Here is a 25,482-nt window from a genome sequence, read left to right as displayed (position 1 = left end):
TGACTCGGGAGTGTGACTCGGGTTGGACGACGCGCGCTTCTCTCTGCCCACTTTTATTTTTCGCAGGTGAGTTAGCGGCCCCGCCCCCCTCGTTCACTTTGTACGCTGCGTTCAAGAAACCCACGTAAAAACCACGAGTTCTTGTGACGTTTTAAGCATTAAAAAGCCCTTTATTGTTACAAGAGACGGACCTGAGCTCGTTTAAAAAGGAAACAACTTATCTGCTACACAGACTAACGTTTGATCGGTTCGTTATCAACATTTAGGCAGCAAATGACAAGTTAATCTATGCGCATCCTTTTGCTAATGAATTACTAATAAATTAGCCGATTAACAAATGGCTAAATAAAAACAGTGATGATGATTAGTAATTTAGGGCATCGATTAGGCAAAAAGTGCGTTTTTTTTACTGCTTTCCTCCTTTTCATGTAGTTTCAAAGTAAGCACCTTTTACAGACTCCCTTTTCCTTTACAGAAATGATGTAAGTTATTGCATTGTTTGTTTGTTTTCTATTTCAATAATTCCATGAAAAATCATTTAGAATGATTTCTTTTATCTCAACTTTCTAAGAGGAGAATCAGTCTGGAAATGTTCCTGAATATGACTCAAGATTTGCAGGTCTAATAAAACTCACTAAAGATGGAGACAGAAACCTTTTATTTTGGTTTTAGTATACTTTTATTCTAAAAGGTGACACCAATATGGAGCTACACGCAAGGGGGGACTGTGACATTTCCATTGCTAAAGGTCTTCTGTAAATATTGGAATATGATATGACTACTGGGAGTATTTGGTGTTTGGGTGTTTTTACGTGTGTGGGAAAGCAGACCTTCAGTGCTACCTACAACAGGAGCAAGGGTGTGGCACTGCTGATGAGTCTGAGGTTGAAATATGACCCAAAGCTCAAACATGGCCATGGTGCCACCAATGTGTCAGAGTGAGTTCATGTCTTCTTTTTTTTCAATTCTGTGTCAGCATCAAGACACAGTCTGCGGAGGGTATTTAGACATGAGTTAACACACACATCCCAAACAAGGCTTTGGGTCTACCTGCAATTCATGTGCCATCCACCAATGAGCTGTTGGTTTAATTTCCTACCATATATGGTTAAAAGAAGCAGAGGGTGTCAGAAATAGAAGATTTCCTGAAGGAGAAAAAGTTTGAGAGCAGAGAATTGGAGTAAGGCGGGGTCTATTGTTTCTTTGCATGGTGTTAAGTTTCTTTACAAGCCCTGTCATTAGCAGGGCAGTTCCCCTGCTGTTTCACATTTGTCACACATCAAATGTGAGCTGATAGAAATGAGGGGGCAGCATGTCGGAGCATGAATTCAATAAACACATTCTACCATATCAGTATTTGAAAGCATGGTTTCCACTGAAGGCAATATATAAAAAAAAACAGTAGGCACTCAGATAAAACAAGACATAACTTGGCACTAAAATTAGTTTAGTTGTTTCAGAAGTAACAGAGGAGCTGACATTGAAGTGTGGATGACAAAAGAGTTAACACATTGTGTCTCACAGGTACAAAAGCCTCAATAAATTGCCTCCACATCTTCAAATGAGAATGACTGCATCTCAGCTGCTGATAACAACCGTCTGATTTCAGTTAAAGAATAAAGATACATGATTAACACGCAAAAAAAAAGAAGTTAAGTTACCAAGTTAAAATCCTGTCTCTTTCACTTAAAGTACATGAATGTGCACATATTTTGTCAACAAAAGGCTTTAACCTGCTGTATACAGTTGGTCAAAGTTTTTCTCCAGAACCGGCTGTTTGTTCACTCAGGCGAGGTCCTGCATTAATTTTCGCCACAACAGGGCACAGTTTGTTATTTCACCACCTCACAAATGCAGCTTCCTGCAACAGTCTCTCGCACATCTAAAAAAAAAAAACCCGGAAAAGGTGATCATACTTGTCAACTGTACACGGAGTTTAGAAAAAAAGTGCCTCGGGTTAGTTCAAATCTGTTTGGTCTGCTGTTGCATAGGCTTTAAATAAGAAGCAAAACAAGTCATGTCATGTCTCTTATGTCATGCAGGAAACAGCGATAAATTTCACAGAGCAAGAAACTGCGAGGCCACTTCAAGGAGAGAATGATGACTGTGTTCAACAAAGCAGACTTTACCTTGAGGGTTGCGTTTAAGAATAACTGTATTTCAATACAGTTAGAGCATTAAGTGTTATGTGGCGTTGTGGATTGTGTAGGCGCCCCATTTATAGAAGCTATAGTCTTCGCTGCAATTGACCTAGGTTCGAGTACCGCATCTGACTATATCATTTTACATGTTTCATGTCTCTTTTCAACCGTTCTAAATGTGTCACCTTATAAACTACAGATGGGAGAAGTGCTCCCCACTGTGGACAAAAGTGGAATTGATCAAAAATAGAAACAAACAATATCTTATCATGCAGGGGGACTGGGATCTTTATGGGGATCTGTTTCAACCCAAGGAACCAGGGACTAAAAAGTTATGGAGGGGGATTTTCAGAGCTCAACTTCCTGTCAGCAGAGACACAAAGATCAATCTGTATATTAACACTTGTTCTTAATAAGCATGCTTATGTTTATTAGTTATGAACACAAAGTGCAGTCCGTGCACACAAGTGAAAAATATGTGATCCATATTATAGATTGTGAATTAGACTTTTCAGCAACATGAAACAAAGTGTGTGTGAGCAGTGTGTGTGAGAAGAAATTAAGTTTATGCCCGCTGGTAATGATCCTCTCCTTTCCATTAACAAACTGTACATAGATGTAAGGGGGATTTTTACCTCACAAAATGTCTAAATGAAATCTAATGGAAAAATGTAGAATCAGGTCAGTTATACTTTAACCTTAACTGGCTAAAGGCAGTAAACGTGTTATCTCTATGGAAATCACTTTCCCTTTTCAGAAATAAGGTTACTTGATGTGATTGCTCAATGTCTTTTTCATTTCTTTTAATCTTTAAAAGCAAGCTTTTGTACTTGAACATGTTATTTGGATTAAAGGAACTGTATTATGTTGGTTTAAGTCATATTTATCAGATAGATTCCAGTTTGTTCTTGTAAATGAAAAATATTCCTCACACACCAGAGTAAGTCATGGAGTTCCTCAGGGTTCTGTGCTTGGGCCAATTCTTTTTACTTTACACAAGCTTCCATTAGGTAACATTATTAGACAGCATGGCATAAATTTCCATTGCTATGCTGATGATATTCAGCTGTACTTATCTATGAAACCAGATGAAACCAATAGGTTGGTCAGACTACAAGCATGTCTTAAAGACATAAAGACCTAGATGACTCAGAACTGTCTGCTTCTAAGTTCAGACAAAACTGAAGTCATTATCTGATCTGAGCGCTTCAGGGAGAAATTGTCTAGTTATATAGTTACTCTAGATGGTATTTCCTTGGCTTCTAGTTCTACAGTGAGGAACCTTGGAGTTATTTTTGACCAGAATTTATCATTTGACTCGCATATAAAACAGGTTTCTAGGACTGCCTTCTTTCACCTTCGTAATATTGCCAAAATCAGGAACAATGCAGAGAAACGAGTCTGTGCATTTGTTACTTCAAGACTGGACTACTGTAATTCTTTATGATTGGGCTGTCCCACATATTCTCACTTTGGTCCCCCCCATTTAATTTCTCAAATATTATATACATGTGACATTATTGTGGTCACTAACTTGTGTTTCTCTGTTCCAACAGATATGCTTTGAATGGTGTTACGGTGTTTGTTGTCCCCTCTTTTCTGTCTTCTCAAACCCCAGCTGGTCGAGGCGGATGGCCACCCTTCCTGAGTCTGGTTCTGCCAGAGGTTTCTTCCTGTTAAAAGGGAGTCGTTCCTTTCCACAGTCGCCACAGGCACGCTCAGGACGGGAGATTGGACTGAAGACAAGTTTCGGTGCAATCTGTTGGTTTCCTTAGCTAGGATATTGTTTTTGAATTGGCTCTATATGAATGAATTTGATTATTTTGAAATGAATTAATTGAATTTCATTGGATTATGATTTCAATGAATGTAACTCAAATTGACTTGAACTGGACAATATCAATTAAGTGACTTGAGATGACATTTGTTGTAATTTGGCGCTATATAAATAAAACTGAACTGAATTGAAGTAACAGCTATACTCACAGTGACCTGAAGAGTTTCCCAAAGAGTGGATCTGAAATTCTCCTTGATACTCTTTGAACTTTTATGATCTGAATACAAAAGGATTGAATCTCCCAACTTTATTCAGGTTTGGACATATAAAATTGAAGCTGTAATGTAAAAGAACAGTGATCAGACATGAGTATGCTGCTACGATTTGAACAATACTTTTATCCACAATGAGACTAGAATAAGACTGGTGTGCATGTCAGTAAAGTGAGAATTGTTTTGTTTTTGTTTTTTTTCTTTTAAATCTGGGCGTTGTATTCTCCAGAAATCAACTGGATTTCTTGATTTTGTCAAATTACTTACTGTATTTGGACAAAGTTTACAGCAGGAGATCTGGAAGACGATCTATCTAATATTGGATCCAAATAGTCATTAAGAATGCCACCAATAACAAAATTTGAGGCGCCATCATCTGGGAGCAATTAAGAAATACTGCGCTATAACATTGGGTCATCAATATTTGAACCTTGCATGTACAACAGAGTAATTGGAAATGAGTAAACAGAGCCAGAAATCAAGGTAAATGACCGCTGGGAGCAGTAGTGTATGGCATGTGTGACCCTATGCATGTGTGTGTCAATCAATAAAGGACAAATTTCGTGTGTATGACTGTATGCATGACAACAAATCTGATCTTAAAACAAAAGCAGCCACACTTCTTGCTTTGGATGTAAAAGTGTGTCTCATCAAGGTTTAAGTTTATGCTCCGTATTCTAACAGTGTTTCACATAATTTCCCACGCCCATAAAGTTTCATGAAGTAAATATCTGTGGAAATAATTTTCTTTAGCAGAAATGATATCCACACATGTATTGTTTTGCTTGTACTTTGTGGATGGCTATAATGAGCATTCAGCAATCCAAGATCATTCCGACTATAATAGAGCCGATTATCATGTTTTCTACTTAATTTCTTGTTAAACACACATCATTTTTGCATTTCTTTTGCACTGCTTTTCTTTCTCACCACACTTATGAGACATTCTGGTATTTTGGAATGTCAAGTAACTAGCATTTCTGGCGTTGTTTTGTCTGGCTGGAAGCTCACAGGCATTCTACATGATTTGCTGTCCATTATGCACAGATGGGTCTGTCTGATATTATGTACTGTAGATGATGAAAAATACAAAGTCTGTCATACTCAAATCATGTTATTTTGCCGCTGCCAGTGAACCTAATTGACACATTCCTCCAGCTTTTTAGCACCACTTTGAAGCCTTTTGCTGCCCTTATCACAACCTGTGAGATGCGCTGCTGTCATCAAATTCAAGGCGAGCTGATATTTTTCATGTAAATGTCTCACTTTCAAAATGTTTTCTGTGTTTTATAATAAAGAAAAATATTTGTTTTTAGGATTTAAAACTGATATATATACAAAACCCACTCCTAAACTAAACCTACACACAGAGTGTAGTTACATTTTGCAAATCAAGGACATCTCTGAAAACAAAATCCCACCACAACACAAAACTTTTTTTTTTATGAGTTTTTATTTATTTATTTGGTTTTTAAGTGTTTTATTTTTTTTCTCCAAAAAAAAATCCTGAGGTATTCACAATATAATGGCAATTAATCTTTTTGAAATGATACTAGGGAGGGGGGGGGTTTAAAACACAGCCCAAAAAAAAGAAAAAGAAAAAAAAAACACATACAGAAATGGGCAGTAAAGCTGTGTCGATTGATAGAACAGTCAAGACGTGGTGTCCATGGTGTGTCGTACATACAAGTAGCCTTTAAACAGCGGTGAGTGAAGTCAGTCTTCCCCACAAGCCAACCCTCCAAACCAGCAAAGTCATGCAAGTGAGACCGACAACTGCATTTGAAAAAAAAAAAAGAAAAAAAAAAAGCAACAAACCTCAAAGTAGGCATTTTAAAGTAGACCTGTCCCACCGTGCAACTAGGGAGTGCAGGTTATCAACAAGCCAATCAGTCCGCTATTTGAAATCTATAACAAAAGCAGTAATCAGCTGAAACACATTTAGAAAACAAAACCTGGCGAGCATTCAGTACTCACTGGTTAAAAAACCATCACATTTTCAAATGATACGAGCTTTGACTGCAAGATATTGGCAAAGCTCTAGAGTTAAATACACCATGCTGTTGCTTTAAACCATCACCAGTTTGAATGTTGGGGCCTTCCGAGAGGGTAGACGGTAAACTACAGAACAGGCATCCGAAAGCCACAGTAAAGCCAACAAAGGTGCACTTTACCGTGCCGATGGTCTCCGTTTTCTTTTTAACTGTCGACTTACTAAAACTGGCTGAATATTAGTGTGACGGCTGAAAACAACTGTTTCCTTTCTGTACACAAAAGGTAAAATGCTAATGAGAATTTACTCCTCTTCCTCGAATCTCGTCTGCCCTCGACAAAAAAACAAGCAAAAAAAAAAGCAATATGAAATTAAAAAAAACAGCAAATAACCAATAAATAAATATCAGTGAGAAAAATACACTGCTGAATTATTTTCTTACTTTGTGTCACAGATTTATATGATTGATAAAGTAACTGCTGTGACTTTAAGAAAATAAGGAAAACACCCAATATTCTCCTCGGCACAATAATCTGCAACACACGCACACACACACACGCACACACACACAAAAGAAAAAAAAACACAACCCATCACAAGTGCAACATCGGTCATGACAGCCTCAGCATTACAAAAGAGAGTCTGGTATTTGACCATCAGCTCACAACTACAGCATCAGACGAACACAACAGAATAAAAACAACAATCAGGAAATAAAACTGAATAAAAATAAATGGGGATTCATGGGAGGAAGGGGGAGGGGAATAACAGCACACAATTTATGAGCCATACCGGGGTAGCAAGAAATAACTTGATCATGGTATTGATGATCAAAGGAAAAAAAATATATATATATAAACAGTAACAACAACAAAATAAAAATACTAATAGGTTATCTTTATGTGGCGGTTTGAATGAGGCGGACAAATTACAGCGTAAAGGTGAGAAAAACTATCACTCCACCTCGCCAGCAAAAGAAACCCTCAGAAAGACAAGTCTGGGATCACCCACTTCTTTGTTCAATTTGGTGTCATCATTGCCCTGAATAATAATAATAATAATAATAATAATAATAAAAAAAGTGTAATCATAAAAAAAACAAACAATGGACAAAATTAAAAGCTAATAATAATTATAATCACCATCAATAAAAACTTTTGGTAGACAAATAAACATCACACACCCTCTCTGCGTGTTCACACAGGCAACTAAAAAGAATGACACACAACACACAGACGAGGGGAAACAGGACCACCAAACTTCCTTTTTTCTAACAAACACTGTTGGCTAATAAAGATAGAGCTCCTCCTCCTCAACAAGTGACGGGTCCAAAGTGAAACAGTATATTGCAAAAAAATAAAATAAAATAAAATAGGCAAAAACAAGTGTATCTTTTCCTAAATACACAATAGTTCAAATATTTAAAAAAAAAAAACAGAAAGAAAAATACATATTGTAAGTGTAAAAATCATAAATAAAGATAAAGTTTTGTGCATCCCCGTCCCAACCAGCCATTGTTTTGGGAAAAAAAAGCCAAAAACAACGATAAAACAAACAAAAATCAAAACAATGGCAGTCCCATTGGTGACAATAACATGCAACTGATATACTTTACAGCACTGATCTGCATCCCCCCCCCCAGTCCCTCCCTGACCCCGATACAATCCTTAAATATTTGTCAGCTCATTCAAAACACATCTCTTGCTCTGTCTCGTCCCTGTGAACTAACAAAAGGTGGCGATGGAGGGAGCGATGGGTGCTCGGTAGGAAAACACCTTCGCTAACTCCACTTAATCTGTAAATTTATGTATGTACAAGAAGCTTTTCCCCCATCAAAGCAAGCGGACATGGTTTGAATGACTGCATAGTGAAAATGATATTTGGTTTACTTACAGATGGGGTTACAACACATACGCACACACACACGCTCAGTGCCAAGGCACGGCACCGGTGCACTAGCTGTTTACACATAATCGCTGGCCTTGCACTTGACAAGCTAATATACACATAAAGCCACTATTGGCAGGAGCCAGCACTGCTGTGTAGTGTAGGATAACTTTAGACATTTGGTGTGGGTGTGTAGATTAGTCATTAATGTTTTTTTTTTCCCCTCTCTTTCTCACATACAAACACACACACACACACACACACACACACACAAAATCAGGTGTACACTTGACTGACTGGTTTCACAGAGATGTAGCACAACACTGTCATCCAATCAGGCGTCTGGTTGTAAATAGTAACACAGTCCAGTGAGTGTGTGCGTATGTGTTTTCTAAGTACACAGCTTAATAACAGAAAAACCCCGACAGTGGGAGACTGGGTCCAGCTTTGGACACAAGCTAGCAGAGAACCACACAAGAGTTTTGACAGCGAACATTGTAGTGAGAGTGCACCGTCCCCTACAGAGATTATATCTGAAACTGCACCAGTGAGGATGTCTCGGGCCGTGCTGGCAGAGCAGTACAGCAGCATCAAATCCAGGTCTATATACATGAGTTTGAGCAAAGAGGCTGAGGAGCCCTGAACTCTGCCATCCGCAGAGTTTACAAGAGCAGAAGAACCCTGTTCTGTGGCGAGGTCTGGGTCACATCTGGTGTCATTATTAGAGCCTGACAAAGGCTGGACTAACGGAGCTGTGCCAACTCAACATGACATCTGCTCAGGGGTCTGAATTATCAGATGAGAATGACCGTGTTTGGGATTAGCTGGGCTTTGTCCTGTGTCACAAAGCTGACTTACTTTTAACCAAGACAGATCTTCATGGTAAACTATTAGATCAAATTCTTAACAATCAGCTCCCTGCAATCATCATCTAGAGAACTCTGTTGAAGTACACAATATTCTTTGTGTGTGTGTGTGTGGGGGGGGGGGGGGTCACAGATTATCAGATAAACAACCTTTTTACACTCTTAACCCTAAATACTTTTAAAATAACACGCTACCCAATTTCACATATTTTAGTGAGAGCAATTGTAGCAGTGACTCTGAATATGACACCAATTTTCTTTTTCTGTGATAATGGAGGGAGCTTTCTAAAGTTTAATCGACAATAAAGACCACAGGGGTTATATGTCTGGGTTTAGTGTTTTTGGTGCTTACCACGTTGTTGGTAAAGTAAGAAGAAACTGAGCTGACTTCCCAACTCAGGCCCGTGGTGAGAGCGGTTCACTGAGCAGATGCATGAGCTGGCTGGTTTTATGGTCTGACCCCTGCTGTATGGAAGTGCAACAGTCTCCCTCACAGTATATATGACACTTACATGGCACTGCTGTAATACAGCACCTATCCCACCCCTTACACACACACACACACACACTCACACCCTCTCCCACTAGCTAGAATAATTTTCACATATAATCAAAGCAGAGAATAATCAATTACAATGTTACAAACCATAGTCATGGTTACAACAATAACAACAATGCTCTTGTATTTTCGTTGAGTTGTGGTCACCTTTGGTGTGAACTATCAAGGTTGTTAAGCTTACAGGCGACCTCTGGACAGATGGAGGGATGGATGGACAGGGTTCCGGATGGATGTGACAAAGAAAAAAAAAAGAATCTGGACAGACAGACACCCCCTCTAATAATATCTACACTGTACAGAATTGTAGTGTGATGTAGTAGTTATACATATATATGTATGATTTACTTCTTCCATTACACATAGAGCTACAGTCGAGAGGTGTGCGTTTATATTTTGTGTGAGTTTGTTATGTTTCACATCCTTCCACTTATTACCGAACCTTCTCTCACTTGCTTTTGCTCTCTTCAGACTTGCACCTTTGTATTTGGTAACACGTGTAGACATTGCATTATTTCATTCATTTGGCTTAAAAAGAACAAGAATAAAACATTTGTCCTTTGGGAAAAAAAGAAGTGACAGCAGCGTCTAAAGCAATAAAAAGTAGCAGCAGTAGAAATGTAAATAAATAAAGTCTGAACAGAACAGTAATCCAAAACAACACACTAAGTCGCGCGCTAAAATCACAATTGGTAGGTTGGCGTTACACCATGAAAGCTTTTTACAATAACCAGCTAGCCTAACAGCTGGGCAGTCCTGTGAAAGTTGAGCAGATGTTCTCCCTTTCCCACACACTAACTTCCCATCAACCAACTCCAGTTCGTCTCTGACTTTTCTTCGTCCTGCCATCCCACTTTCCGTACACTCGCGGTCTCCCTTCTCACCTCACTGCATCATCTCCTCTCGTGTTCCTGTCGTGTCATTTCCACTCATCTTTACTGCCCTCTTGACAACATTCCTGTACCTCTGAGTCTCACTCCCTGACTTCTAACAGTCTCCTCTCTCCACTGCAACTCCTCAGCTCTGTGTGTTCAGCTGTAGTTTGGTTTGGTGTGTGGGAGGTTGGAGGTTGCACTTAAATCTAGCAGGCTTTGGTCCTACAAGAGGGGAGGCGGTAGCACTCTATTAACTCTTCATAAAAAAAGAGTGTCTGTTTAGGTGCGTCTTGTTCTTGAAGCCTCTCATGCTCACTGCTTTCATCCTAACAATCTTCAAGGACAGAGAAGGGTCAAAGTCTAATTACCTGGGGGCCACAGGCTGTTTTGTCCGGGTCAACGAAATACTCTACGACATCATATTTTAACGATTCTTTAACTTAATTCATCAACTAGTTAATTCATCTGCAAAACATTTAACCATAGGTACCATTTACATCAATTAGTAGGTATAGTCAGGTGTTATAAATGACAAGAAATTATACAAAAAATTCTCCGGAGGGCTTTAAACTATTCAACAATTTTAAAGGTCTCCATGTGAGGACTATATAACTAATACAGAAAACCATCAGGAAGTTTACAAATTAGGAAAATACTGAGATCACCTCGACTTTCACTTGCATTGGTCTGAGAAAAAAAAAACCTGTACGGGTTAAATAGAAATTGGATGTATATAAATTAATAATTTGTGTTCGTACTTAAAACGATCCAATCAGCGATTAAACAGATGTCGTTCCAGTGGGGCTCCCAGGCAGATAGTCTGACACTCCTCCTCAAGGCCCTCAAAAACAAACAAACAACATAACTACTTGCTGGCAATCATAACTTGAAACTGCACCAAAGCATCTTCTGGGCTCCAACAACAACCTACATGCAGCCTTTGGTCTGGTAACACTGTGGAGCATTACATCACACTAAACAGCTGAGGCAGACAGAGTGCTGGGCAAGACAAAGAGGTAGACGCAGTGAAGTGAAGAAACGCTCCACAAGTAAAACGAGATCTACCTCATGCACTTTGTACAAAACAAGCTCCGATTCTTTGCCTTATGAAAAAGCACTCTGCATCCGTTTTTAACCCCAAACCTTTCTCACACTACAAACGGGCATCAAATCTTCCAAAATGTTCATCAACTCCTCCATTCTTCCCCTTTCCCCTCTTAAAGCCAAGTCCTAGTTTCCACATTGGTCACGCATATAGGGCCTTTGTGACAAATTTCTTTATCTGCAAAAGTCTGCAGGAGTCCAGTGGGTCCTTCAGCAGCCAAAAGCATGCAGCCCGGACATTTGGAAACATGGAGGGTGAGCACACAGACTACGCATGTGTTCAATCTGAATGTCACAAACAAACATACCAGATGAAGATGATGAGGAACAGAATCGCCATTATCCAAACCACCACAATGCAGACCGATTACCGGCCCATATACGGAAGCTGCGGCAGAGTTGACTTGGACAGTGGTAATAATACAACCGGATGCAGAAACCACGCACCTGGCCTTACACATTTTCTTAGTATCCCTCCATCTCTTAAAATACTCTTGGGTTCATCTTATTCTAAATATACACATTCTATAAAGCTGTGATGTAGCACTAATTTTTTTGTATTCGTCTTTTTTTTTTTCCAATGAAGCAACTGCTAAACAATATAATTGGGATTTCTAACAAATTTCATAACAAAATTGATGAGGATTGCTATCCCTACGTACATATCAAAAATGCATAGCAAGCAGATTAAATCAAACTCGTTTGTGTGTTAGAGCTGGAGTGTGAAGGTGGATGAATAAATGATAACTAATAAAACACCAAGTGAGTGTGTTTTGATATCTAAGCACACACATGGAAAAGCTCACTCATAAACAAACAGACACACACACACACACAGAACCACATATAGACTCAGCCTGAGAATGTGTGATAGTAAAAACACCTGAAGAATCATAATTGCACCAGACATAGTTTTGTCCTTCATAATCATATATGTACAAGAGCGAGTTGTGTTTGCTAAAGTAGCAGACGCTTATTTCCAGTGTGTAGTGACTACTCTGTTGACTAATCCAATGGCTTGGATCAATGCTGGAAACGGACATACAGGTGAAAAAGCTACTGAAAACTGGAGACAACGTATAAGAACATACAAGACAGTTTGTATGCAAGTGTGTGGCTGTTATACACACTGATATGACAGTATGATGACACGATGTGTGAATGAATGAAGCTAACTACAGTGTGCACCTTTCCCTGTTCCCTCCTCCCCATGTCTGCCAGTCCAAATTTAACACACTAAATCAAAACCACATTTGTCATGTATCCATCCCTCCGTCAGTCCACCTCTGTCCATTGCTTCATCTGTCCATCCAGAGTCCTCAACTGAGTCTTCGCCTCCTTGTCCTTTATGGGCTCTTCAGGTTCTCCGGTGGACAGATGGACAAACACGATGGGTCGAGAGCTGGGCGTAGCAGCTAACGGCTAGACTAGAACAGACCGAGTCTGGGCTAGGCAAGGCAAAAGCTTCGCTAGTCTAGCGTATGGCTAAGCTAACACCAAGCTGGTCAAGGCTAGGCTACCTACTGAAGAGCGAGTGGAGCATATGCTGATGGCTGTAACACTGGCTGCTGCGAGGCGATTCAGTGCGATCCATCACCGTCTGAAACCATCCTGCCACCTCCACCTCCAGCACTTCGTAGCGACGGATGAAACTATGCTCCTGCAACAAAGGACACAAACGATTAGAAAAAAATGGTGAGTTTAGCAAAATGTGTATTTTACAAATATCTACGGGTCATTATAAGTTGTAACTTACCAACAGCTGGTGGTATTTTGGCCTTTTTCTGTGATCCTTTGTGAGGCTGTAGAAAGATATGCACATAAGTTCGAGATGCATAAGTCTACTAAAAACTGAAAGAAAATTTGATCTATTTATGTACCACGTCTTTTCAGCCCAGTGCTTTGTTTTCCAATACAGAACGTTCAGAAGAACAGAAAATGATAGATACGAAAAAGAAAAACAACCGTGACACTTTCAACAGGATAGACAAAATAACTGATGAGCCTGTTGAAAGCAGAAAGGCTTTTATTGTACCTCTGAATGTGGACACAGTTGTGTCGCACATAAGGTCATCAGCCGCTTTTTTTTTGGAGAATAGAGCAAAACACCTGCACCAGATTTGGATCTCATTCAAGGTACAGTTAGATAACCTTCACTTGATCAGCCCACAGATCTGAGTGGACCACAGTCAGCATGTGTCAGCCTTACAGTGTGACTTGAACTCACCAGTCTTTGACGAAGGACTGAAAGTCGAGGGAAAAACCCATGCCGAGAGGCAAGAGAGGAGGATCTTCCTGCAGCACTTTGGTCAGAACCTCAAAGTCTGTCTTACAGTTCTTGTAGGGAAACTGTCCTGTGGCTAGCTCCACCTAGAGGACACATTTAAAAAACAAGTCAGTTCCCCACAACAAATCCTTCATCCTTTTGATTACTTCATCAAAAAAAATTTATCTGGCGCCCGGCCAGCGAGTCGAGTTTCTTGATTTTCCAGTAAGCACCATGGGAGCAATAACAACTAGCAATTAACATTTGTAAAGCTCTTGTCAAGCACTGTCAAGTTGTGTGATGCAACTGGGATATTTCTAAATGAGTAGTGCTTACTTCTTGTTGCCACTTAGGAGGCATGGATGTTCTGACTAAGACAACAGCGCAGTCGAATTATTGAGGCTTTGGTTACAGTCGATCTTTATTTCCAAGCACAAGTTAGTAAAAATGGGGCTTGTGCTCAAATTCTGGTGAATTCGCACATGCCAAAGAGCTGTTTGTGCAGATGTCGGTTGAATTGTGCACATGATGAAAAGCTGTTTGTTAAAGGACTTGTCGATCTTTGGAACAAGACAGTAAATCTGTTAAAGATTCACAGAAAGTCATTTAATGTCTATTCTATTCTATTCTGTTCTTTTCTTTTTTCACCTCTCGTGTAAATATCAAGATAATATAGAATTCTTCATCTGCAGATGTTTTCCAATATTTTTAAGCCATGGCACACACAGTGACATTATGTCACTATATATCCAAGATGGCAGCCATCACCTCCTCCATCAGAGCTGTGTATTACCAGCTATGTTCATAACACTCAATTCTATACGTTTTTATATTTGTTTTGAAACATAAATGAATATCATTATTGCAGACAATTCCAAAGACACAGAAATCTTTTGAGATCCTGACCCAAGATTAATAAAGTATGTGGTAATAAAATGGTAAAAGGTTTACCAGAGAGATGCCAAGGCTCCACACGTCTGCTCGGATGTCATAGTCAGGTTTGGTGGGATCTGGAGGGTCTATTCTTTCAGGCTACAAGGACCCAAAAACAAGGAAAATTTTTTTTAGATCATATGTTGGTATTTCATTAGCACACTGCGAGTTTCTACTTTAGCTTAATTTCTGTGTTCAACGTTGACTTTTTCTTTTCAGAATTATTTAACACCAAGGAGTCACACAAAAGCTAAAAGTGAGGAGAGATTTGAGACTTTCAAATAATGACTAAAATCACTGATGTTCCAGAAGCTGCCTTTGAGAGTACAATATGCGTGAGTTTGCACGGATATTTGCTCACCGCCATGTAGGCAGCACAGCCAGCACTACGAGTCTTGGCCTTGGAGTCGACGAGGCGACCGCTAATGCCGAAGTCGCACAGCTTGATCTGACCCTTAGCATCAAGGAGGATGTTGGAAGGTTTGACGTCCCGGTGGATGACACCATGTTTCTCTTTCAGGTATAACAATGCTTTCACTATCTAGAGAGGAAAAAAAATACAATAAGAATGTAAGAAAAAGAAAAAAGTAACAAATGTTACACTTTGCCATCCGTGTGCCTCTGTGATTTTATGTGTCACTTACTGCCACTGTCATCTTTCCCAGGATTCTCTCTGGAATGGGGCCCTGGATTCTTTTCTTCAGCTTCTCAGCACATGTTCCCATCAGTTCCATCGCAATGAAAACATCCGTCTGAACGCATATGAAAACACACACACACACTCCGCTTATACCAGCTTAACTCTGCAAGCAAAGGAGTTTAAAAAGATAAAAAGACCAAAAAACACTTACAGTGCATGCAAATACATAAATAAAGCTGAGGCTGCATGTCTGCTGTTAAGGTGCTGTGTGGTTAACAAGACTGGATTCCCTACGATTATCTTAAAAATACAAACACGTCTGTATTTCAGAAGACCTACGTTGGTGACTATGGCGCCGTAGCACTGGATGATGTAAGGACAATCATGACTTTTCAGCACTACGTCCAGGTCCATCAGGATCCTCTTGTTCTCGTCCTTGTTTCCTGTACGACGCATTTGCTGGTGACACAAACGCACACACAAACACAAATGAAACCGCTACCATCCTGAATTTACAGCTTAAAGACTCAATAACACCACACCAGAACGCTCACACCAGAATGCTCAGTAAAACCACTTCTGTGTAAATAAATCAGAAATATATTTTACTCTAACTGGAACTATTACCAGCCCCCATTCAAAGCAGACTATGGTTTAAAAAAAAACCTCAAACTGCAAGTGAATTAGTTAGCACAGTTTGAACAAAACATGTAACTAATTTACTGGTGATGCTGGTGGTTTTACACCAGGGGTTCCTAACCATCAGGTCACAGACTGGCAGTATAACATTAAACACAACCTTTTCAGCAATTACCACAGCCTCTCTGATGATATCCCTGTTCTGTGTTACTGTTATTAACGTTAAGATGATGACCTATAAATAAAGCCACAGCAGTTAAGAAACAACTTCAGTAATATGTGCCTGTAACGACTGTGTAAAGATCCCAGGAACACAAGCCTTCCATAACAACTGAGGCTGCTAATGTGGTAATAAACTTGTCAAAGGCAACAATAATAAGCAGTACATTAAATAAACTACATGTAAAACACAGATTTTGGAATCCATTTTTCTTCAACCATCTATGGGAAAAAAGAACCGGTAAATGAGTTTGTATATGTGTCATATTTAATAAACACGGCATCAGACTTTTGTCGATGGGGGTCTTGGTCCTGCAGTGAATTTAAATCCCACGGAAAACATTTCAGAAACGGGGGTCTCTTCAGTAAACTGACTGACAGTAGACTGTAGTCTGTAGTAAATGACTGTCAGTCAGCAGACCTGTGGCTGTACACGTCACCTGTGTCAATCTCGTACTGTGACCAACCTGTATTTAGTTTGACTTGTCTGATCACGTTTTCAACTCCTTATTTTATATGCACCAGCACAAAAAACAAAAAAAAGGCTGCTAGTCAACACACAGAGTTGAATACAAATGCTGTTGTTGGTTTTCACAATTTTGATACATTCTGCTTTCAAACTATAGACAAACACATTGAAGGGAAAAAAAAAAAGTTTTGATGCTTGAACTTGTCACAGTTCATTGTTCTAGCCAAAATAGCCAAGATGCAAGCAAGTAAGGTTGTGTGAACTGAACACTAAGTGGTTGAGTGCAGGAGGTTCTTACTTTGACAGCAATGACATGGCCTGTCTTCTTGAATCGTACTTTGAAGACCTGTCCACAAGTCCCACTGCCGATCTCTCCCTCACTGATAAGGTCAGCCACCTCTGCTGGATACCGCTGTGAATGATAAAAGAGAAACAAAACAAAATTTCAGAGCCTCCAAGAGCAATGGGAACACACAAACTAAAACAAGGCCAGTGATAAGCAGACAAAAGACAAGTATACCAAGGTTGTTGGTGGTTTTCATGATGGTCTGTTTACTGTCACAGGAGAAAATGCCAGACAAGGCTGTTTATTTCTCGATAAAACTCTGAGCTCTGCTCAAGGACACAACAATGATGTGGTTGTTTGCTGCCATGGGCTTTTAAACACGATCTAGTTGCTTTCTCCACCAGTGTGCCTGTTTTTCACTGTAATTTTTTCCATCTACGAATACTGAGAAGAACAAGCGAGTGTTAAATCTCATTTCGGAGCTCTATAACTGGGAGTGGGATTGTAGCTGTGTTAGAAGTAAATCTGGCTTATCGATATCTTCCTTACTGTTGAGGTTGCCCCCCCCCCCCCCCTTCCAGGAGAAATCTGTCATATATTAAAGGAAATCCAGGACAAGTACCATGAAAAGCCTCAAGTCAAGTATATTTATTTTTGATTAGCGTCAAGAGTTATCATTAAAACATTCAAACTGGGAATCCATGAATAAACTAAGATTTATTCCTCCTATGAGGTTTTACAGCAGCCAGACCATGTCTATAAACCACAGGGCCCATGTTCACAGTAATGAGGGAAAATGTCAGCCTGTGCAAGAGTGTGGTCAGAGGATGTTTACTTGAATCTGAATGAGAATCCTGTATGGCATACAGAAACAGGGCAGATGCATGGGTGGCAATTATGAATAGGAGAACTTCCTGGTTTTTGTTGTTGCCAACATGAAGAAAAATAAAAAATTTTGTCCGGATTCTTTGTGTCCCCATTTTCATTTGTTTAAAATCATAAACTGTAAGTGAAATTAAACACGACATGCGCCTCCGTATTCAGCTCACCTGACCGTCAATCTTCAGATAACCCGTCTGTTTCATGATCTCCTGCAATTTCTGGTCAATCTCTGCACTGTGGGGATGGAAAACACACACTCAGAAAACAGTATTGGTGAAGTCAACATGAAGTTTCTGTTATAAAAGTCCATAGTCAGAAAGAGAAACTTCTCACAAATAAATGGATGCAGTGGGTGTTTCTTTACATCTATTCCACCTACTTTTCATGCTTGTGCATCCATAATGCATGACACAAAGACCTTGCAAACAAGCCCAGAGTTTGTGAGATTCTGCAATGTGTTCAAGAAAATGTAGCAACGATTAATTTCTGACATATTCTCTCTGTATGTGCATATTGCTACCTCCTCTCTCTTTCTGTCTAACTGTGTGAGCAGCTTTTAACCATCATCTTCACAATGGGTGAAAGGCTTCTTTTCACAGCAAAATAGTTTGTTGCAACTATAAAATGCAGTGAATAATGTGTTGATATTCTTTCAATAGTCAAAGAGCCTAAAACAACAAGGATGCCAACTTATACCAAAGGAGAACAACTTCTTTCTTTAATTATTACAGTAAATACAGTAATGATAAGCTTTCCACTCCAGTAAACATCAGCAGGGGCCAGAGCTTGTTCAGACCAGGTGCTAACACGTCTCCCAGCCAATCAGAACACAAGTGGATGGCGCTAAATGCAGACGTGAGAGTGCTCAGGGCGTGTGGCTCAGGGCACATTCAGAGATTGTGTGTTACAGTTTTGGCCACATTCTTTGAAAAGTCTGAATGCCCTGAGCCACACTGGAGGACCATTTCCCTGACTCCATGGAAGCGATGAGAGTTCTACTAGGATGTTTTCTCGCTGTCGGGGATTAAAATAAATAAGTAAATAAATACCTCAAAAGCATCAAACACTATTCCAAGTCAAAGCATGTTGAATTCTCAGTAAGTCTCCTGGTCACATTTTACTGAAGTGAAACTGAACAAAGCAGCAGTGGCTGCTCCAGAGCAGGTTATGTGTTATGCTCAAAGTTTAAAAAAATCTCTGAGTTACAGACTGCAATTACATGAGTGAGTTAACAGTACCACTGTTCAAAAAATTGGTGAACTGACAGCTGGAGGGGTGGCAGTCCACCTCCCTGCAACAGCCAGAGGGCTCCTGAGCAAGGCACCGTACCCCCATGCTCCCCAGGCACTGAACAGCTGTCCACTGCTCCAGTGTATATGGCATCTGTCTCCATGAGTGTGTGACCCTGAGCGTGTGTGTGTTCAACAGGTGCCACCCTGGAGGAGTAATTTGTGTATCTACATGACAATAAAGTCTCTTAATCAACCATCCACTGACCTGTATCTGTGCATTTATCGAATGTGTGAGCACAATCTGTCCTGCCAGTTCTGCTCGCCCTTTAATCAACCTTGTACCAAAGGTTTAGGGCCTTGCTGTACATATTTCTGCTCTTCAAAATAGTTTTTTAACTAAACAAAGCAGCATTTAATGTTGCAGCAGGCAGGTAACGTACGGTTGAGCAAACACAGCCCATGGCTGTGTTCCAGGCAGTTAAGCAGCTGTTTATTGAAGCTGATGTTTTCAGTGTTTTCTTAAGAAAGAGGTAAAGAGTGGAACGTTTCTCCATCCAAGTCAGCAAAGGTGTTCTGACACAGAGCTCTGCAACAGCACAAATCAATTTTCTATCTATTATATCTTTACTTCTCTAATATAGCATCTGCATCATAACTGTGCTCACTGAAATCTGTTGAAAAACTTTCTCAATAAATGCGACTCAGGCAAATCTGAAAAGTGCTGATATCTGAAGAATCTGAAGAACTGAATACAGTTCAGTTCGCTTAACGTCCTTATGATTTCACAGAAGCACAAGTAGACCTTCTGATATCCTGTTAGTTGGTCAGCTGACAACTTGCTGTCTGACAATCTTATGCATTTAATTACAAAGAAAGAGCAGGAACTGAGACACGATTACAAATGTTACTCAAAACATCTGGGAGCGTGTAGTAATGCAAGGTGTGAACGCATGCTCTTAGGTTGTCCACTTGTGATCGGATCACCCCGGATGCATGATGGTACAGGCCTCACAGATTCAACATACTTCTCTAGGCTCTTCTGGAGACCATATGGAGGCGTGGGCAGGGTGAGCATGTGTCGTGGGCGGCTGGGGTAGGGGTGGTGCTGAGGCGAGCTCTCTGAAGATGATGAACGGCTGCCTCCATCATTGGCCAGGGGCAGCTGGAGCGCTAGGTTGAAGTGGGACATGACAAATCAGACACAAACGGGAGACAGAGGGCCTTCGTGGTGGGATTTAGATTTTCAATGAATGCAATATTTTTGATTTAAAGTTGTTGCCCACCAAAAGAAAAACTGACGTGTTACAGACTCTAGTTTACAAATCCTATTTTACGGATGTGTGTTTCTTTTGACTTTTCTCCATTTTATTGTATTTTGGGGATAACAAAAAATAAGCCTAATAAGCAAAAACCCCTGATCCATCATATCCCGTCTCATCTCCAAAGACAGTTCATGAGAAATTGGCCTTGGCACGGACAAAGAGTTCTTTCACAACAGTACTGCTATAAAGACTATGTTACGCCCACCCCAAAGTCAATGCTTTGTTTTTGTTTGGCGGATGTCCCGACCCAATGTTAAAACAAACAGGGCGGTTATCTCAGAGCAAAAAGTAACACCGTTCTCAGGCAGAAAGAGACAGCCGAGTGTTGGCCCACAATTTGGGAAGTGCAACTTTCCAGGTTTGAAAGTTCACATTTGTTTTCCAAGAAAACTACATGAACACGGGTTGCATTTTCATTTTAGATGTTACGGTGACATTTCACTCACCCAAGTGTCCGCTGAGATCTCAGAATGCCGCAACATACAAAAGTACAACTAACAGGAAAACAAGTTCAAGCAGTGAGCCGCTCTGGCTCTGCTGGCTGCAAACCAACTGAAAGGCAACAGATAAGGACCCGCTTTATTCAGAGGTTAAACTATGGGTGAGCACACCCATAATATTACCCCCATGCACACAAAAACCGTGAAAGGTTCCAACTTTGTGCAGTAAGTGAAATCTGATCCAGACAGTCAATATATACAATGGATCAGTTTTAGTAATGTTGTCAGCTTCTCAGATCTCAACTATTTTTGGTATACACATAAAAGAAGGGACTGAACCATAAATCATTGCTAAAGGACTTGCTCTAACTCCATCTGCACTCTAATAAAATCAGGTGCATGTGCAAACAAGCAACCACTTTCAAACAGACAAAGAGTTTCAAGATGAATCCATAGTAATAAATGTTCACAAAGCAGCTGCAATTACCTCCTCCACCGTGAACACTATTAGAGTTTAACTCCAAATCTAACAGCAATATCACATCATGAGCTTTTTTAAATGTTCATAACCCCTTTTGCAAATATCTGGAGGACATTGCAGAGCTTATTGTTGTCATTATAAATACTGCTTTCACAATGCCAGTGGGTTGTTTGTATCCTTGAGTCACCTGGATGGATCAGCCTGTAAGGGGAGAATTGGTTAGTGAAAGGGAAGTGGGGTTAGTGTGTAAAGGAAGGAAGACTAAGGCAGTCTTTGGCACAGATAGCATCTCCATAGATCGACTGGCTCCAGACAGATGGGAGGATTGACGCGCAGACAGTGCAAGGAAGACGGGAGGGGCAGAGAGGTGGGGGGACTGAATGGCAGATACTAGCAGACACTGCTGCCCCGCCTCCTGCTCACACAGTGCCACTGAAAGGAAGGGGAGGGAACAGACAAACGACATCAAACAGTCCGATGTGTGAGAAAGAGAAGACATCTCTCCAAAACTGCATAGCCCAAGACAAAGCTGGAAGTCAGACAGACAGTCAGTTAGACTTGGACAGGAAGGCAACTCTTCAGTCGGCACATAAAGAAAACAGTGAGAGAAAGAGAGGCCAGAGTGCTCACAGCACTCCTGCAGATGGACCAGTGGGGATGCTGGATTAGACACTGTGTCAAACAAAAACCCATTCCATCGCGCCGTGCAGAAAAGCCACATGCACTGTGATTCTCTGCCTCCAGCAAAACAAAGGTTAATCGTCCTATACACTTCCACACGCACACCGAGAACATCAACACATACCAACACTGCTCTGCCACTGGCATAGACACACAAGGACAGACAGGAGAGTAGAGTTGGAAAGATGGAAAGATGCTGTGAGTTTAGAGGAATAAATGACGGCTAGGTCCAAATGCTGGCACTGGTCAAGGACTGCTTTCATAAAGATGGTTTATACAGTTAAAAGCTGTTGGGTGGTTGTTTTGTGGTTTGTTTTTGTTCTTCTCCTCGTTTTTTCCTGTCTGTTGTCTATGATGAGTTTTGTCACGTTGATTTTGGTTTGATCTGCCTCTGTCTGCTGTCGGGATTGTTTTTCTGTGGTTATTTGTAAAACAGAGAATATGATTGTTTTGTATGATAATTGAAAAACTACAAATAAAGTGTTTTTAAAAAAAAGCTGTTGGGTGAATGGAGGATAAGGTACTGAAGGTTAGAAAGTCGCTAAAATTTAATTTATGGGTATGATAAGAGTTGCGGGTAAAGTAGGTTTTAAATTTATATTTTGTCGTCTGCTGTTAATAGAGGTTATTTCTTTGAATTATGGAATTCAAAAGGCCATCTAATCAGTCAGGTTCAACTACAATATGGCCATTAATCAGTGAGATGAAACAGACTTTTAATTAATTTGTAAAGTAAATAAGCCATCATTTTCCACATGATCTTTTTTCCTTTTTAAACACACAAGATAAGTTGTGTTACTGAGAGCCTTTAAAGCTTACAGAGTGGGCTTAAACAAAGCTAAACCAAGGATGAGGTAGAGTTCTGCTTGAGTGTTTCTCCAATAGGCATCATTTAAAAGCAAAGAGAGAAGGTGAAGGAGGAGGGAATGAAAGATATAACAGGAGACATAGGCGTTAGGAGGTTGGGGGTGCAGTGGCAGAGGGAGCGATGGATTGAATGATACCTGCACGCTGTGAAGGGGCTGGAGCAGGACTGAGCTGGATCACGATGACTAGACAGAGGAAAGAAAATATACATACACACCCACATTACTGTACCATTCTACTGAGACAGTCACACATGTGCACACTCACATGGACGCCATCTTATAACAAACAGAAAAAAAAATTAATTTTGTTCTCTTGAAATAAACAAATCGCAAAAACTTTGTTTTCTATTTGAAAATAACCTCTAACCTTGTCTGAGGCTCTCAGGCCTAAACTTCGAGCCCTAATGATTTAATCAATGTTGGAAAGAATGACACAGTTCCCTCCCACCACTGGGCACATTACATTTTAACAAACATTACACAAGCAGGAGCAAACACTGGGGATAATCTGACAAATCCACTTTAGGTGAAGTTTTAAACAGCAGGCCAGAGTAAATGACCTTAAAATAAACTACAATCTCCAAACCCACTGTAATGAAGGAACTTATTCAGTGCAATCAGTAATGCTCATTGCTGTATCTTTAATAGAGATGTACCCATGCAGCTTTTTCTCCTCCAGTACTGCTACCCCAGCTCAGATCTTGGTCATTATGTTATGGCAGACACAGACCTGGTTTATATCCAACAAACTGGTGTATTTCTTGTTTCTAACATAGTTATATCAATTTACTACCGGATCAAGTCCTCTCATGAGATTCAAGAATAAGGAAAGTTACCTCACTGACACTGTGCCAGCCAGATAAGGGAACTTTAAAAAAATAAAAAATAAAAGAAATTTCAGTCACATACAAAATAATTCAAAAGTGGACAAGGCAGCTTGGTGGTCTAAAATCTATATAAGAGAACCAGAAGGGACGATGAGTAAGAAAGAACTCAAAAACTGTTTCAGAAGTTCAATGTTGCACAGGTTAGATAGCAGTTTGTTGAGCTTTCTAATCAAGGCCCTGTAATTACAATTCAGTGGTTCCTGCCACACGCCATATTCACAGAAATCTGCAAGGAGTAGTTAAATATGTGTCTAACAAATCCACATTTCACCTCCATTTGTTAATACTCCGGTGGGATGAAATCACCGGTGAAACTAACCAACGTTAGTTAACGTCTGATCAACGTCAGCTAACGTTATGTAGCTTCCATAAATTAGCATGTTTCGTGAAGGATAAAAATGGCAATATAAACTGGCTTTGCCGTTAAAGTCACCAACAAATACACTACGTATAAACAATGCGAATCTATTCATTAGTTGGGGATAAATGGCACATCCCTAATATTTGATCTGAAAACTGAAAAGTACATTAATTTCTTCTTCTTTTTTTTTTTTTTTTTTTTTACACTGACGCTGGGCCTGCCACCAACTATCACCACAAGACAGCTAACCTAGCATGTTTGACAGGACAGACACTAAACATATTTCAGGACAAGACTGTCGGCGTGAAATGTCATGACACTGCGTCAGTTTTCAAACTCTCCTTGCGTTACTCATTACAGGAGATGTCCGAACTGTTAAATGAGAGATTTGACAGTAAAACCCAGGCGAGTCGATGTTTGTTTACGTAGCTAGCCTGTTAGCACGTAGCTGGTAGCTTAAAACAGCACAACACCCCCCGCTCCTGCTCTCCGCCTCTCCGATCTTTCCCACTGCTATTTTGGCTGTTACCGGCACCTCGGTTCCCCCCGGTGGACACTTACTCGGCCTCGGACGTGACCGCTGCGGACTCATGTCAATGTTGAGGTCGATTCTTCGGCGAGCTTCTTCATTTTCCTGCTTTAGCTTCTCCTCGATTCGCGACAGCCTCTGTTCCAGCGACGACATCTTGAAAAATTGAGCACCATGAGATTCCCAACAGAGCTCGCGACTCCCCTCTCTGGCAGGCAGGCAGGCTAGCCAGCAACACTCTGACTGACTGACACACACTGCAGCGACAGCACAACTAACCCTGCCATAAATCCTCACTATTACACCCGTCCTCTTTCCTAATCACTACTATTTATTCACTCACTTTATGTACTCAAATAACACTCATGCACCTCTATTGTTTAAACCAATAATATTTATTTATTCAATTAAATCCATTTGGTGGGTTATTGGAGATCCCACTGTCCTCGAAGGGATAATAAGAGTCCAGATGAACTAGTTTTAACAGTCCATTCTCGCAAAGCTCAGCTTGCCAAACAAATCCTGACTTTTTCGATAGCCTTCAAATTTGATCTCACAGTCCTTGAGAAAATATTAGTTTTGCTCAGTTTAATGTGACTTAAAAGCTTTTTAATGAATTTGTGGCCTTGGAAAATGTTTCCACTCTTCTGTTTTGAAGCTTTTGACTAGTTATTGCCAAATAAGTTGCCTCAGAAGGTCTCTGACTTTGTCACTTAGAGGGAAAGACCACAGAGAGCAAAAACAATTCCTCAAAATTTCACCAAATATATTATTGGGACCTCAGGCCCCCACCACAAACACACATGTACATACAGAGACTGTGGACTACCACACAATCCCCCCTTCAGCCACTGAGGCTCAGCCACTGAACCTCG

The 25,482-nt window shown here is 40.3% G+C and overlaps 1 protein-coding gene across 2 annotated transcripts; it reads right to left on the bottom strand.

The window, feature by feature from the left end:
* Window positions 1–11,992: 11,992 nt before the first annotated feature.
* On the bottom strand, window positions 11,993–24,814 carry map2k7 (mitogen-activated protein kinase kinase 7). Of its 2 annotated transcripts, XM_072383492.1 has the most exons (12): window positions 24,640–24,814; window positions 22,966–23,013; window positions 20,063–20,207; window positions 17,973–18,039; window positions 16,936–17,049; window positions 15,650–15,769; window positions 15,315–15,422; window positions 15,032–15,211; window positions 14,689–14,769; window positions 13,699–13,841; window positions 13,228–13,273; window positions 11,993–13,131 (listed from the first exon to the last, which is right to left on the bottom strand). In XM_072383492.1, exons 1-12 carry the CDS (start codon window positions 24,761–24,763, stop codon window positions 12,988–12,990), a joined length of 1,320 nt encoding a protein of 439 aa, XP_072239593.1. In that variant the 5' UTR covers window positions 24,764–24,814; the 3' UTR covers window positions 11,993–12,987. The 2 variants fall into 2 exon arrangements, with proteins under 2 accessions (XP_072239593.1, XP_072239592.1); XM_072383491.1 differs by lacking the exon at window positions 22,966–23,013 and having other exon boundaries at window positions 24,640–24,812.
* Between the last annotated feature and the right edge of the window lie 668 nt (window positions 24,815–25,482).

Source organism: Leuresthes tenuis, unplaced genomic scaffold (assembly GCF_036924035.1).
Source record: "Leuresthes tenuis unplaced genomic scaffold, fLeuTen1.0.hap1 SCAF_4, whole genome shotgun sequence".
Lineage (NCBI taxonomy): Eukaryota > Metazoa > Chordata > Actinopteri > Atheriniformes > Atherinopsidae > Leuresthes > Leuresthes tenuis.
This window is presented reverse-complemented; position numbering and strand designations above follow the sequence as displayed.

What these genes read in the sequence shown, in the direction of transcription:
- map2k7 (XM_072383492.1), bottom strand. Translation starts at nt 24,763, where the DNA reads ATGTCGTCGCTGGAACAGAGGCTGTCGCGAATCGAGGAGAAGCTAAAG. An exon ending in AGCCCCTTCACAGCGTGCAG is followed by an intron (nt 20,208 to 22,965) that starts GTATCATTCAAT and finishes ACTTCAACCTAG; the next exon opens with CGCTCCAGCTGCCCCTGGCC. An exon ending in TGGGAAAGATGACAGTGGCA is followed by an intron (nt 15,212 to 15,314) that starts GTAAGTGACACA and finishes TTTCCTCTCTAG; the next exon opens with ATAGTGAAAGCATTGTTATA.